This window comes from Anabrus simplex, chromosome 1 (genome assembly GCF_040414725.1).
Source record: "Anabrus simplex isolate iqAnaSimp1 chromosome 1, ASM4041472v1, whole genome shotgun sequence".
Classification (NCBI taxonomy): Eukaryota; Metazoa; Arthropoda; class Insecta; order Orthoptera; family Tettigoniidae; genus Anabrus; species Anabrus simplex.
The window spans coordinates 588,859,464-588,875,457 of record NC_090265.1 but is presented as its reverse complement, the minus strand read 5'-3'; the positions used below and the strand labels follow the sequence as shown (position 1 = coordinate 588,875,457).

The window sequence follows — 15,994 nt, the reverse complement described above, 5'->3', positions numbered from 1 at the left end:
TGTAATTTATTACATAAGAGCTTTTTCATCCTTATGTAATAGGCCTAATAAGTCACATTAAACAGATGTAATTTGTTCAATTTAGTTTAGTTTTTGTCATAATGTATAATAATTACTGTATGTAACAATTGGTACATATACCGGTACATTATAAAATTAATATTAACAATATAATATTAAATAAGCATGCAGCATGTAAACCACTCCATTATGACTGTAGTGGCCCCTTGTCAGGAAAGGTTGGACTCCCCTGTTGCAAATGATGATTTTGACAACAAAGACATGATGATTTTAATTGATATTATAAAAATCAAGAATGGTATATCAAAGATGTCCCCAGAGGAGAACCATAATTTAATTTCACCTATTGCAAATATTTAAGCATTCATGTCCTTTTAGGCCTTTTCAGTTGTAGAATTACTAGCAATTGCCTTAGTGTGGCAGTGGATTCATCAGTTAGGGCTTGAATACATCAAGGATGTATTCACATGTCAGCATTCACTTGGAAGAAAGTCACACTGGAAAACTATAAGGGATGCCTGGAAAAATCTATGGTTAGAAATGCAGTAAAAAATCATAACAATACCAGTGAGATTGCAGAAGCAAATGAAAATTCAGAATTTGTGAAAATATTCAGACACATTGAATAGTGCATACAGTTACAAGATGACATACTCAGGGAAAAAAAGAAGAGTTTTCTATTGCCTTGCTTTGTGAAGGAATATTCTCCTCACATTAAAGAATATTGAAGTACTTATTTCTCTGTTGACCTACTCTATAATTTGTGTATCTATTACACCTTTCTTTCATTTAGTAGTCTGCATTTTACATTCTTTTCTTACTCACCCACTTGAAATATCTTTTTTAAATTCTGATTTTTTATTTAAGTTCTATTCTCTGTGATTTATTCCCCATCAAGCTATAAATCTCTTTTTCTGATATTCTAATGTTTTGTTTATGATGTTGCAGATTCTATCGTAAGGATGATGGTACATGGACAGCAGATAAAGTCATCAGTGTACCACCAAAGAAAGTTGAAGGTTGGGTTCTGCCAGAAATGCCAGGTTAGTATCATATATCTAACAGAATGGTAAAAGATGGGGTATAAATTATATCTTCCTCCATAACTGAGAACAGCAACAACAACATTATTTTTCCTGGCCTTTTGCCATTTAGTTGAGGCGACTATTGGTGCAGATAAGGCTCAGTTTTAAGGCCGGATGCCCTTCCTGCCACCAACCTCATGTGGAGGGATATATTCACCATTGCTTGTTTCTGCAGTGGTTGATAGTATGGTGTGTTTATATACTGGTATGAAGAGTTGTGTATTAAGATGAACACACCCAGACCCAGTCTTCGAGCCTGAGGAATTAGCCATTTGCAGTTAAAATCACTGGTCTGGCTGGGAATGTAACCAGCGGCTGTCGGACCATTCGAATAATAATAATAATAATAATAATAATAATAATAATAATAATAATAATAATAATAATAATAATAATAATAATAATAATAACATTATTATTATTATTATTATTATATGACCTTTTCCATGGGGTACATGTATTTTAATTTGAAACCATTTAAGCTACCTTCATATTGGTTTCAACACTTCATTTTACTTTACCAGGTGACAAGGAAACACTGCACATTTCTTGAGCAACTTAATGTGAAAGCACGTGCATAGAATCAAATGAGCCTGGCTTTACTAACCTTGTACTGATTGTGACAAAATTTACTGGAAACCTTCTGTAGTAGTCTTAATAATGTTTTCTGGTGTGGTATGTTGGGTACCAATGATCTCGGTGAAGGGACACACGGCAGCTTGTACAGATTTCATGTTGTTTTGAAGGGTTATGTCTTCAGCATCACTACTCACACATTTCTCAGAAGAGTTTTTAGTATCGAACTCGCGTTCTGCAACATTACTTGGTTATTCCAAATAATTATCTCCATACAGTTCATTAAATATTTCTCTTGATTCTAAATATACAGTCAGTCCGGGAAGCAACATCTTACACACCACATGGCTTTTTGAACAACATAAACATGAGGTTGGAAAACTAAGAAAATTAATCACAAAACAGAATAAGAACGAAAAAAAAAAGGTAGATGGAATAAACAAAACATTAAACATCGAGATTCTATCAACCTTCACCACTGACTAGTTTCAGAAGTTTCAACAGATGTCACTGAATGTACAAGTCTCATGAACATGAGTTAACTCGGGACCCGTCAGCGTAGACTCGAATCCCATCAGCAGCGTGTTAAGTCTTTGTCTCGCATTTGCTCTCCTGTGTATATCCAAATGATTATCACCCCTTGCTTTCCTCTTTTTTATCCAGGCTGAGTGGCTCACACAGCAGAACGCTGGCTTTCTGACCTTAAGTTGGTGAGTTTGATCCCATCTCAGTCCAGTGGTATTTGTGTGAGCTCAAAAGAACTTGTGCAGGACAAAGTTCTGGCACCTCAACATCTCCAAAAACCATAAACAGCTGATAGTCGGACATTAAAAAAAAATATATATATTAATATTAATAATAATAATAATACCAATAGAACCAGCTTTTGGGTGGTTAGGCCGTGTGCATTATGCAGAGTTTCGTCCAGACGTGCCATTTGGACTCATCAGCTGGAATGGCACGCCCCTCCAGGACTCTGCTTAGCAGTGGCAGACCACACTGTGTGGCCCCGCCGTGTTAGCAAATCAAGTTTGCTAACCTGCTAAAGGAGAAATGACTTCTCCGTTTAAAAAATGCTCCCCCATTTTTGATAATAATAATACCATTCTGATTTTCTGCATTATATCTACTTACAGTCTTGAGAATATGAACTATTTTCAGTTAAGTGAGTTCTTCCCTTTGCCTTGATTGTTATATTCCATTACATTGTTGCAGGTATGATAACCGATATCATCCTCTCCTTAGATGACCGTTTCCTGTATTTCAGCAACTGGCTGCATGGAGATGTCAGGCAGTATGACATTACTGATACTGCAAACCCACGCCTAGTGGGACAGGTTTTCTTAGGGGGCAGTATATTAGAAGACAGAGCAGTCAAAGTGCTTCATGATGAAGAGTTAACAGTATGTATTATAATCATAATTTATCTATGAATATTTTACTTAATTAACTGTTTGGAACCAGTCTTGTGGTATAGCGGTACATGTTTCTCTTTCACCTAGAGACTGTGTGTTTGATTCCTGCTTATCCAAGCATTTTAACCATGAATTGACCATTTTTGAGATGTAACACAGAACACCAGGCTATGCTACTGGACTTTAAAGTTCTGGTTAGTGCTCAGCATTAAACTGGGCTGGAGAACAGCAAACAAAACCAAAATGCATGCATACATACATCTTCATTATAGACTATTATGCCTTGTAGTGTTCAGTCTGCAAGCCTCTGCAAATTTAATAGCTGCCGCCACAATCGTCTATTTGTAACTAGTTGTGTGGCCTTGTTTAGTTCCCTACCTCTTATCTTTGATTTGTTAGAAACAGAGTCTAACCATCGTCCTATTGGTCTCCCTCTCTTACCCTCCATAACAGAGTCCATTATTCTGCTAGGTAACCTATCCTCCTCCATTCGCCCCGCATGACCCCACCACCGAAGCCATTATCTCCTCGTTCTGCATACCCTCCTGTCATTGTTCCCACCTGTTTGTACCAGCAATCAATCTTGCTACTTTCAAGTCTGTTACTTCTAACTTACAAATAAGACATCCCGAGTCCTTCCAGCTTTCAATCCCATAAAGCAAAGCTGGTCTGAAAACAGACCTGTGTAAACATAGTTTTGTCCGGGAGCTGACTTTCTCCTTACAAAATACTGTTGATCGCAACTGCAAATTCACTACATTAGCTATGCTGCACCTTGATTCAATCTCGCTTGCTATACTACCATCCTGGGAGAACATACTTCCTAAATAAACTCACTCGCTCCATAGGCTTCTGAGGGACATGTAGTTCCCGTGCCGATCTCACAATCCTCTTCCATCCTTTTCAGTCTTCAGCCTGCTCTTCCCAGTTATCAATTTGGAGGGTCCGGCATACCTTGTTGATTTCCTTCTTCCAGGTGCTTTGGGGTATTTCTGAAGGTCTTTTCCCATTAAGAGGAAGGATGAATTCTACTGGTGCTCTGTTATCCTGCATCCTCAGTACATGTCCAGCCCAGTGCAGTCTGTTGGATTCTATTACACCCATTATAGTGTGTTGTTGATAAAGGATGTAAATCTCATAATTAGATCTTTTCTGCCAGCTTTGAGAGATGGGATCAAACCATGGGCCAAATATTTTTCTATAAACTTTATTTTCAAAGACTTGCAACTGCTGCTGCTCTTTCTTGGTTATACTCTATATCTCAGAACCATACAGAAGTACTGGTCAAATGATTGTATTGCAGATAATCATTTCTGTATTCCTTGTTAAAAACTTGGAGTCTAATATAGGGCCCATAGAGTAAAATGCCTTATTTGCATCCTTAATTCTAGCTTGGTGTTCCTGTTGCCTTCGGTTTTGCTCATCGATTAATACACCAAGGAATTTAAACTCCTCTACTCTGTCAACCTCCTCATAATTCGGTCTCTGTACAACCATGTAATGTGTCTTTTTTATCATTTACCCGTAAGCCAAGTTTTGCTGACATTTCCTCTAGTTCCACAAATAACTGTCTAATTTCTAATTCATAGCAGCCAACAAGAATAATATCATCTGCATATGCAAGGACTTTGTGTTGTCTCCCCAATATGATGCCAGCAGGTACAAGAGCTAATTTCCTGATAATCTTCTCCAGTGTAATGTTGAATAGAAGAGGAGATAGTGCATCCCCTTGTCTCAACCAGTTTTATTCCGGAAGGAACTTGATTTTCTGGCCTTGAGCGAAACACAGCTAACATTACTATACATACACAGTTTGCACATGTTAATTAATTTTATGGGAAAGTCAAACTCCATCATGATGTTCCACACTCCTTCTCTATGGATTGAATCATATGCCTTGAAGAAATCTATAAAGAGATAATGAACTGACTCCTTGTGTTCCCACACCTTATTAATGATAGTCTTAATTGCAAATATGTTGCCTGTCGTGGATCTGTTATTATGAAAACCATTCTGATAGTCCCCAACAACATTTTCAGCAAATGGTTTTAAATGCTGTAAAAGAATAAAAGACAGAATTTTGTAGGCTGTGTTTACAAGAGATATACAATGATAATTTCAAGTTATTCCCTATCCCCTCCTTTATGAACTGGGACAATAAGTGATTCTTGCCATTCTTTTGGAATAACTTCATCGTGCCATATCCTTAAAATGATCTTATATATGTATTTATGTAATCTTTCTCCACCATACTTAATAAGCTCAGCAGGAATGTTGTCGCTACCTGAAGCTTTTTTTTTTTTTTTTTAAACCGTTAATAGCTCGTAATACCCCTTGATTATAATGGCTCTGGTGTTTGTTCTTCTGATGGGGAACTAGATGGTTTACCAATACAGGTTTCTGGATCAGCACAATTCAGCAAGGAATCGAAGTATTGCCTACAGTAATTTAATAATTTGTCCTGATCAGCAATTAAATTTCCACATACCGGGTGAGTTGGCCGTGCGGTTAGAGGTGCGCAGCTGTGAGCTTGCATCCGGGAGATAGTGGTTTTGAATCCCACTGTCAGCAGCCCTGAAGATGGTTTTTCGTGGTTTCTCATTTTCACATCAGGCAAATGCTGGGGCTGTACATTAATTAAGGCCACGGCCGCTTCCTTCCAACTCCTAGGTCTTTCCTACCCCATCATCACCATAAAACCTATCTGTGTCAGTGCGATGTAAAGCCACTAGCAAAAAAAAAATGTCCAGACTTATCTCTTGTAATACTCGATCTTGCTTGAAATCCTTTTTTAATTGTGTTTTGACAGTTCCATATACCTTGCGGATGTTCCTATTTCTGTAGTCATCTTGGATTGATCCTATTTGTTGTCTCAGGTAGACTTTTTCTTCTACAAATTAATTTACAACATTCTTTCTGTTTTTCTCTGTATAGTTTCTCAACATCTGCATTTTTATTACACTGCAGCCGCTTATTTTACCATATTACCACTTGATTAACTGCATCTTGACATGCCTCATCATTGCTACTGTTGTGATTTTTCGTGTTATTCTACATTCATTCACAAACTTCATCATTTGTTTCATCAATGTCTTCTATAGGATCTTCTCCCAGAATATCAAATCTGTTTGTAATTTCCACACTATACTTTAATCTTTCATACTCCTGCTACAGTTTCTCAGTGTCAACTTTGCATCTTTCCTCAGTCTGTGACTTACAAGAGGTTTTCAATTTAATTTTAACAGAAGCAATTATCATATTGTGATCAGACCCTATCTCAGCTCCTCTGTAAGCTCTGATATCATTTATGGGGCTTCTGTGCCTGTTATCAATTATTATATGATCTATTTGATTGGCAGTCTTACCATCACACGAATACCATGTTTCCTTATGTATTTGTTTATGTTGAAAGGTGGCACTCCACACATTCATGTTTGTGGATGTAGCGAAATTGATTAGTTTAATGGCATTATCATTCTTTTTTCATGTAGACTTTGCCTTCCTATTGCTGGCACAAAAATTTATTCCCTTCCAACTTTTGCATTGAAATCACCCAAATTCATTTTGACATCATGTTTGGGTAATTTATTCCACAGTTCTAACAAATCCTCATAAAAGGAGTCTTTAACATGATCATCCTCACCCTTCTCACCCCTTCTATTAGAATAGAATTTGCTGGTTATAATGAATAGCAGGTCAGCCAAATATTTCTTGAGTTTTAGCAGGTACACTTACTCGACACGGGTGCACCCTCCAAGGTTCTCAACCAGCCAATGCTTGGGATACCCATTCAGGTCCTTAATGGAGTGGTTTCCCGTTCCCTTCCCCATTCTACGCTGTTGGCCATCTAGTGGCTCTTCCATCTTTAGGAGCTGTTTCTCACTTGAAGTGCAAGAGAGTGCCCCTCCTTCTACCTGCTCATCTGCCCTCCTAGGAAATTATCTACAGTATTTGTTCCAGCTTTGTATCCCCAATCTGACATTCAGTATACGTAAGTACAGTAGGCTAAATTGTTACACAAATACAGTAAAATTAAGCACCAACATGTCACACGAGCTACTGAAGTCTCATGAGGATATTGGCATCAAGTGAACTACAGTGTTTCTGACAAGGAAGAAGTGCTTAATTTTTAACATTCATAAGTGAATTGTGTAACAACGTACATAAATTAGGCCTACTGTACTTATGCATAGTGGCCTGTAGGACATTCAGCTATGGAGAAGAAGGAAGCTAGACAGTTTACAAATGACAAAAAATTAAAGTTTATTGAGAAAGCAGTTGCTAATCCGCACATGAAACGTGTGCAAATCGCCCATACGTTGAACATACCTACGATAATAAACATACATTGTAACCGACGTGTATAGTTCATGTCTTAAGTAAGAATGTTTTTCCTTGATGTTTTACTATGTTGGTGTTCTTAAAATTTATTTATTTATTTATTTATTTATTTATTTATTTATTTATTTATTATAATTGTATCACTTGTTTCTTTGTTTTCATTGTAATTATTTTTTACGTTGAAACCTAACCTTAAATTTAACAGCATAATTGTTTTTCATTTCATTATTTAGCGCATTCCCTCTTTATGACCCTTTTTTTTCTTCTTTTTTTTTTGGGGTCCTACAAAAACGTCCTAACCAGTTTTGGTTGTATACAATTCCTGGGCCTGCCACACCATACTGCTAGATGTCGTCACCATTGCTCTTCACACTCCTTTCAATGCTCTTGAGATAGAGCTGTCTGGTCTTGGTGTAGTATTTGAGGTGATCCGTTCCAAAACTTATCTTATTCAATTTAGAAAAAAAGAAGAGTTAGAGAGATCTTTGCCTTCTTCGATAGATTTGTGATAATTCGATTACAAAAGTAGGTGTCACAACTTGCATTTTCCCATATAAATCAGTTACCAAAGTTGGCTGCTGTTCCATAACTCACCTTATCAATGGCGCTTGTTGTTCCAAAACTTGCCTTATACAATTAACCAATAAAAAAGGACAATTTCAGCACGTGACTTCACACTACAATTTACCCGTGGTGTGTGTCCACTGTTTTAAACTATGTTAGTTTTTCGTGCAGTTTTGTGCTCTAAATATGGAGTATTAGGATGATGGAGAATATTACTCCTATTGCGGAAGGTAAAGGGAGAAGAATGAAGAGTATTTGGTTCTACTGTGAGTGCAGTGCAGTCAATCAAGGAAGAGTTTTCTCACAATACTGAGTGTCAATCGATAGGATGTAAACGTGATAAATCCACTGGAGTGTTTAATTTACTGTATTAGTGAAAGGTATATTATTATACTAGCATTTGAAAATTTTAAGAAATTTTGGGCTCCATCCAAAATTAATCAAATTGATAGAACTCACCTTTACCAACACTAAATCAAAAGTTCAGGGAATTCTCTGAGCCATTCATCATAAAGACAGGCTTAAGACAAGGAGATTGCTTGTCACCACTGCTGTTCAACTGCGCCTTGGATTATATAATGAGGGAATGGTACAAGAGTAACCCAAAGAACATCCGAATTGGAAGAGCCAAAGACAACATAAGTTTAAATTGCCTAGGATTTGCCGATGACCTTGCTCTCCTGTCCAACAATATTCAGGAAACCAGACAACAAGTTATATCACTACAGGAAATAGCACAGAAAATTGGTCTTGGAATATCTTTTGAAAAGACAGTAATAATGTTTACTGACCCACCACTCATAAACAAAATTGCCATAGGAAACCAAGAAATCAAAATTGTAGATAAATTTAAATATCAGGGAGAAATCATAACACATAACCTCAATGAAAAGCCAGCATGGCATAACAGAATAAACTGACCAGAGCACAATATGTCACCAAGAATACCTACAACAAAAAGGGCCTGCCAATAGCAACAAAATTGAAACATTACAAAACAGTCATTCAACCAGAAATAACATACGCAAGCAAAACTATCTTCAAAACAACTAACACTGCACAAATAGACAAAATACTCAAGATAGAGAGAAGAATCATTAGAACGTGCATCAACGAATCATACCAAATGGAGAGTAGCTTCTAATGAAACAGTCTACAAGGAAATAGAACCAGTAATGAGCACAATCAGGAAGAAACACATTTAATTTTTTGGACATCTAATCAGGACACCAGAGAACAGGATCATCAGGAGAATAGTAGAAAAATTATGGAATAGTAAGTGCAACATTAAGTGGATTACAGAAATCAAGGAAGATATGGATGAACTACAAATTACAGTAGAAGACCTAAGAAACAAAACTGACAAAATCAAGAAACTCACAGACAAGCAAACCAGACTGCAAATCAGAATCAACAAACAGACAATAGGAAGGGTGATTTCTGATGAAGAAAGAAGGATAAGATCAGAGAGAATGAAGAAGTACCGGTACTGGACTGACAGGAAACAAAAAAATTCTTTGTATAAAGTTGGCTAGAGTGGTCCAATGAAGGCCATAAAATGTAAATAAATAAATGCTAGCATTTTTTATTACAACATTGTATTCAAATCTCTTTCACTTTTCTTGTTTTTTAAATAAGTAGTGCAAGGTAAATACTTGATTTTCTCAATGGATGGTCCAAAACTCCCCTTATCCAAAATACAAATTTAATTTATTGACGTTTTGCTTATTATATTTCCTCCATAAGATCACACAATGACCTTAGACTTGAATGCATGCTAATACAATTAAATAAGTGAGACTTATACTGTAGTACAAAAATTACATATTTTTGGCTTTTCCTGAAGAATCACTTATGGTGAAGAAGACTGGTTTTGGAATGGACTGCCTCATTTGATAGCAATAGCTTTAGTAAAAATTTAAATTTATCTTACATCAGGCTCTTAACTGTTCTCATGTAGTGCAGAGGTGAAAGCTCTTCCTGGATCACATACAGCATCAAAGATATCTAGTATATTGCCTTGTGATGGAAAGTCATAAGTTATCCTACTTGTAGAACTTCATGAAGAAATCTGATTTCGTATCATTTTTTGCTCCTAACGACTTCAGTTTTGTCAGCCTATATACAGTAGAAGTCCGTTATAGCGAAAATTCATAACAGCGAAAAATTTACTCTCTATAGCGGATTGCCGTTATACCCGATTTTTGTATGAAAGTCGAACAAACCCCATAAACATTAAAATCGATATGAAACGGCAATCAGTTTGTTCAAAAGTTGCGTTTCTGCAGATGATATCCACACTATCGATTATTTGTTTGTTATTTTTCATGGAAGTGTGTATTTAATGTCATTCTGAAAAAAAAAAATATAGTACCGTATTTCTCCAAATCCAAGACAAATCCCACTTTTTCCTTCAAAAAATTTATATCAGGCTCAAAAAAGTGCTTTGTAAAATCATATGAATGCCTTTGTTGTACAGTACGCATTTTTGTTTCCGGCAATACCTATTCCATACGTCTCTACAACACGACGATCCATCAGGAAAATATTCTTGCTATCTATAAAACTGTTACTTTTACTCAGCGTCAGATATAACCGGCTACCGCTACACAGACGTCTCGCTTGTGGGGTTCGAACAACTTCAGCGGCTGGCGATGGATAGGCCTAATCGCGGACGTTGAAGGTCAACGAACGAGTTCATTGTGCACGGTACGGTATGGCCATTCTGCCCTTGAGCTTTTTGTGAACATACTTTACAATTTCATCTTCGACTTCGTTAAAGCATCCTTATTGCGGACCCCTGAATGCATTTTTTGTACAGTACGCATTTATTTAGCTATCTTTGTCTTCGCGCTATCGTCAGATATTGGCTTTAATTAGGCCTATGCCATATTTTCTTGAGGCTGCACAATTATTCTACATTTCAGAGTGTTTAATAACCATTAAGTTAAAATTGGCATCATAATATCGACGAGAACCCGTTGATAATTTGTCGGCAATACCTGTTCCACGTATCTTTACAATACGACTATCCATCACAAACATGTTCCTGCTGTCTATAAAATGTAATTTTACTAGGCCCTAAGCATCAGGTTAATGGCGTTATAACTCTGCCACTGAGTAACCATGGCCTTTCAAGGAATTCGAAGGTTGGCATGTTTTGATGCCATTCTGCAGATTTGAGAAACGTTTTTGTAGAGGCTAATAGAACGCAATTCTCTCTTCACTATTTCCCGAGATCCAGTGACGTTACACACAGGCACTGTACAACCGGTTGTCGCGGCTAGCGATGTATAATAAAGAGGCGGTCGTTTATTGTCAACGAACGAGTTTTGTGTGCGCGTGCGGGGGTGAAAAGAAGCAGCGTGGTTACCGCGGTAGTTGCCAGGCCGCATGAGATTCTGAGAAAAAACGTCATCTTGGATTCTGAGAAATACGGTATCACTCCAGAGGCTTCTGGGGCAAATATTTCAGTTTTATTATTTAAATGGCGTCACCTAACCTAACCGTATATGTATCATGAAAACATATTTGAAACGCATGTAGAGAAATGATAACTTCCTCGCTAACAATTTACATGTCAATAGCCTTTCCGAAATTTAACTAGACATGAGAAAATATTAACTATCCTCTGAAATCAGTGATGTACTCTGCCATATCTTAATTTCAGTATATGGCATTAAAATTAAGCGATCGTTTACTTCAGCCTCTATTTTTAACGAGTTAACAACTGCTATCACCCAGATTATTTATGCATTTATTACGAAAACTTGTTATCCTCTTTCATTTTGAATTTTCTTAAGAGAACAGCAGTCAAAGGGTAGGCCTATTACTAATCGACTCCAACATCGCTTTCGAATGTCTACGAGAGAGCTCGCAAATGGACATAGTGAGAAAACTATACCATACCGTACCGGTACCGAAGATGATCGATCGCATTTTGTGGCAAACGCTTCAGTCGTCCTGGTTTCAGTTTTCTAATTAAAACAGTCACCTATCCTAACTTAACCGTACTATATATATATGATGAAAACACGCATCAAGCGCCAGTAGATAAATTATAACCTTCTCGCTATAGGTAAATTTAAACGATAATAGCCTTTCTGTAATTTAACCAGATGCGAGAAAATATAAACTTACCTCTGAAATCAATTAATGCACTCTGCCATATCTTGAGGTGTATCCCATTTTTACTTAATCGCAGTATTTTGCATTAAAATTAAGCGATCGTTTAGTCAGCCTTTATTTTTAACGAGTTAACAACTGTTATTGGACACTTTATTTACGCATTTATTACGAAATATGTCCTCTCTCATTTCGAATTTTCGTTATAGAGCAGCAATCAACGGGTACCGTATTACTAATCGACTCCGACATCGCCTTCGAATGTCGACGAGAGAACTTGCTAGTGGAAATAGCGAGGAAACGATACCGAAGGTTATCGATCGCATGAAGCATAATCGCTGGGGTGAATAAATACCGGTAACGGAAAAAAATCGCACGCGCTTAATCACTCGTAATAACGGATGTGTCAGTGATTGGACTCTCGCTGTAACCGAAAGGATAATACACAGTTTAATATAGGAATTTTGAAGGGACAGCAAAAATGCCGTTTTAACGGGTCTCTCGTTATATGCCGTACTCGCTATAGCGGACTTCGACTGTATATATATTTTACCATTCATTTCCTTAGACCAGTCTTTATGATACTAATACTGTAGCTGGATCATCAGAATAGCTATCATTTGAGAATATGGCTTTTCTAATTCACGAAATTCAGAACAGATGGTAGACGTAAATGAAACTATGCGATTTCCTCTGCTTCGACTGTAGATGACTCTGTTGCCCTGTATCAGCTCCAATAGAGTTATATGGAAATGACTTAAAAGGATAACTATCTATTACTTTTGTATATGTATATAATGTTGTATAGGTATATGTTTGTAATGATTTTAAATTGTCTGTGTTAGTAAAAATGTTCATAAGATACAAAATTTCTGCATTACAAGCTCAGTGGACCTTTTCTTTTTCCCAACAGGAACGACCAAAGCCTGTGTATGTGAAGGGAAAGAGACTTTATGGTTCTCCTCAAATGTTCCAGCTCAGTTTGGATGGCAAGAGGCTGTATGTAACCTCGTCACTCTTATCTCCTTGGGATAAGCAGTTTTATCCTGAAATGGCTAAGTGAGTTGTGTTTGCTTTGATAATAAAAGGAATGGAACATTTTGTAGCATTAGAAATGGAAGAGACACAAGAAAAGTCTCACAAAGTCTATTTGTTAACTTTTTTATATCCTTGACTGTTAATATCTGTGAAACCTTTTGACTATGGTTCAGATGTTCAGGAAATGTCATATTCTCTTCTTGTCTTCTGTTTTGGCTATTTGTGGGAATTAAGCATGAATTATATGATTCTGAGCATATTTGTCTTTGTATTATAGGGTATATAAATGCATATTTTACCATTTTTATTGCTTTGGTCATATTTCAGTCATTTTAGTTATTTAAGGTCATATTTTGGTTATATTTTTCATGAAAAAATATACTGTATTTTGAATGTGATGTTCAATGTGACTTCTGTAAATGTGTTTGTGGCAATGTGATGAAACTTGAAGCTCTGGCCACAAAGCTGAATAGTTGACACATATTGTATCCATCCCAATTTTCATCATTAGTTTTAGAATAACTTCCTTTAAAGTAGGACTTGCAGTGTGGGTATGTCACCGTTGTTCAGAGACCAGGAAATACCACAAGGGCTCATTTTCTTATCTTTCTTAGTACTTGTGGCTCATGAACACTTCAGGTAGTAGTTAAATATTTTATTTTTAAGATCCACCTTTTCAATGCAAACTATGGAATGTTTACATTACATCTCCATTCAGGGACTAGTTTCGACCTAAATGTAGGTCATCATCAGCCATAAAGCAAATCACACAAATGCACTGAATAAAATAAACAATGTACAGATACAATGGCCTTAATATAAAATGGTATGCACAACCCATAGAATTCAACTTAAAAGTGGAGTGAAAGTGTTAAAGTAAGAAATTAACTTAAAGAGTTTGGGGAGGAATGTCTCTCTACCAAAAGAAAATTCTTTTCTCAAAGTGTGTAAAGTGTTACAAAGTTTTACTTAAAGTCCAGCAGAATAGCAATATTGATAGACACAAAAATGCTGAGTTATATGGGGAATAAGAGGCAAATATATATTTTCTATATTTTACTTCAATGAAATATTTTGTGCCCATGGCAACTGTCGGTGTATTCTTAATTGTGATAACTAATCTGATTTTCATTGGTTGCTATAATCTGTCAGCTTCATATTACGTGTTGACAATTTAAGCACACTAGTATGAAGGATGAGTTTTCCACCTAATCAATACTTTATTTTACAAAATGTTTAGAATTATTTACATTAAAACAGTACCGGTTTTGACCCGTAAATAGGTCATCATCAGCTGTTGGTGTACCTGCTTAATAGCATTTTAAAAGTCATATATATTAAAGTCTAATAGTGTTAAATAGAGTCAGCTTTTCAGCTTCGTCTTCCGCTCCCCAAAACTCCTTCATCCTGTCAGACCCGGCTGCCCTTTAGTTATCAGTAATGGTGTACTTCCTTCATTCAAATGTTATGAATTTGCATCGTAAGTGTTTATTCCTTAAAATCCTCTTCTCTTCTCTGCCTTCAATTTACAGCATTGATAAATTTAATTCTTCTAAATCATTCGTGATCTCTGTAAACCATGTGTTCTTTGTTTTATTTTTCAAAAGTAACTAAAAACAGTGGAACATTAGTGCATTTCTCATTAACACATCTTCCCGCTTAGCACATCGTAAATTAGAAGTCCCGATTCTCATCACATTAAATCTATATAAAAATAACTCATCGCATCACTAATTTTTGCTATTACTGCTTAGTACGGTACAATCCCATTTTTCCTAGCCCTGAAAATGTTATTTGTGAAAGAAACGTGATTTCCAACTCGGTTAAAAGCCGTCGCCACAGTTGCGTGATTATAGGAAAAGGTCTTGAATTCCTGAACTTCACAGTATAAGTTGCACCTTCAGGGAGCAAGCCATTAACCTCAGGAATGTTCAGTCTTGCTTGCCATTTAGCAGCGAGATTGCTGAAAGACAGTGAGCCTGTTCGTGCTCGTATTTCGCATTCCATTTACAAGTTAGAAATTTATTTTTTGTGTTGAGTGGTACAGTGAAGTGTAGTGAATATTTGTCGCGTTATATATCTGGATTAGGAACATATTCGTGTGAAACTGACTAGCATGGTGCATATTTGTCTTGTGATAGCCTAGTAACGGATACAGGCAAAGTCGTGAAGTTCCTTACTAATGAACACAAAATTAAAATCCATCAGAAAGTGGACTGGTGTCTGCATCTTTAAGCGCGCAGAGGTCACGAATGTTGAACTCACACCTTTGAGTTTCGTCACAATCACTGGAGTTGATTGAGGTGTTGTGAACTTCAAAATGGTGGCCAAAGTTATTCCTTCCAGTCGCACATGGTCGAGTGTAACCTCGAATTCATTGTGTAAGAGTGTGACCAGAAAATAATGCTTAATAACCCACTGCTTCAAAATAAAAGGCTTCTACTAACAACTGTTTTAGAAAGAGTGTGATCTGCGATAATACTCCTGATATTTGTATTGGCCCCGGTGCACATATTTTCATGTGTGTTGTCTGGTGTTTATTACACCTTTTGAGTAGGGTGTACACTTGTTATTTTATAAGCCCCAGTGGAAAAGGTTTTCATATTTGTTCTCTCGTGTTTTTTCATGCCTTTTAATACTTTCCTCTCAACTTTAGAAATTGTAGATAAAAGTTTCACTGTACCCACGGATACATGACGTAAAATGCCATGTCAGAAAAAATTGTATCTAGTGTTTCCATATCCCTGTTGGATAGTTTTAATTCGTAATAAAACTATATGTTTTCTCGCTTAACACGTTATTTTTCCTTGTCCCCTGCAGAAACATCTT

General features: G+C 36.6%; 1 protein-coding gene across 1 annotated transcript in view; it reads left to right on the top strand.

The window, feature by feature from the left end:
- LOC136870567 (methanethiol oxidase) overlaps nucleotides 1-15,994 on the top strand; it is a 127,172-nt gene that overhangs the window by 101,079 nt on the left and 10,099 nt on the right. The window contains exons 7-9 of the mRNA XM_067144926.2: nucleotides 970-1,064; nucleotides 2,898-3,085; nucleotides 13,041-13,186. Of these exons, the coding sequence (XP_067001027.2) occupies nucleotides 970-1,064; nucleotides 2,898-3,085; nucleotides 13,041-13,186 (429 nt within the window). The remainder of the gene's footprint in view (nucleotides 1-969; nucleotides 1,065-2,897; nucleotides 3,086-13,040; nucleotides 13,187-15,994) is intronic.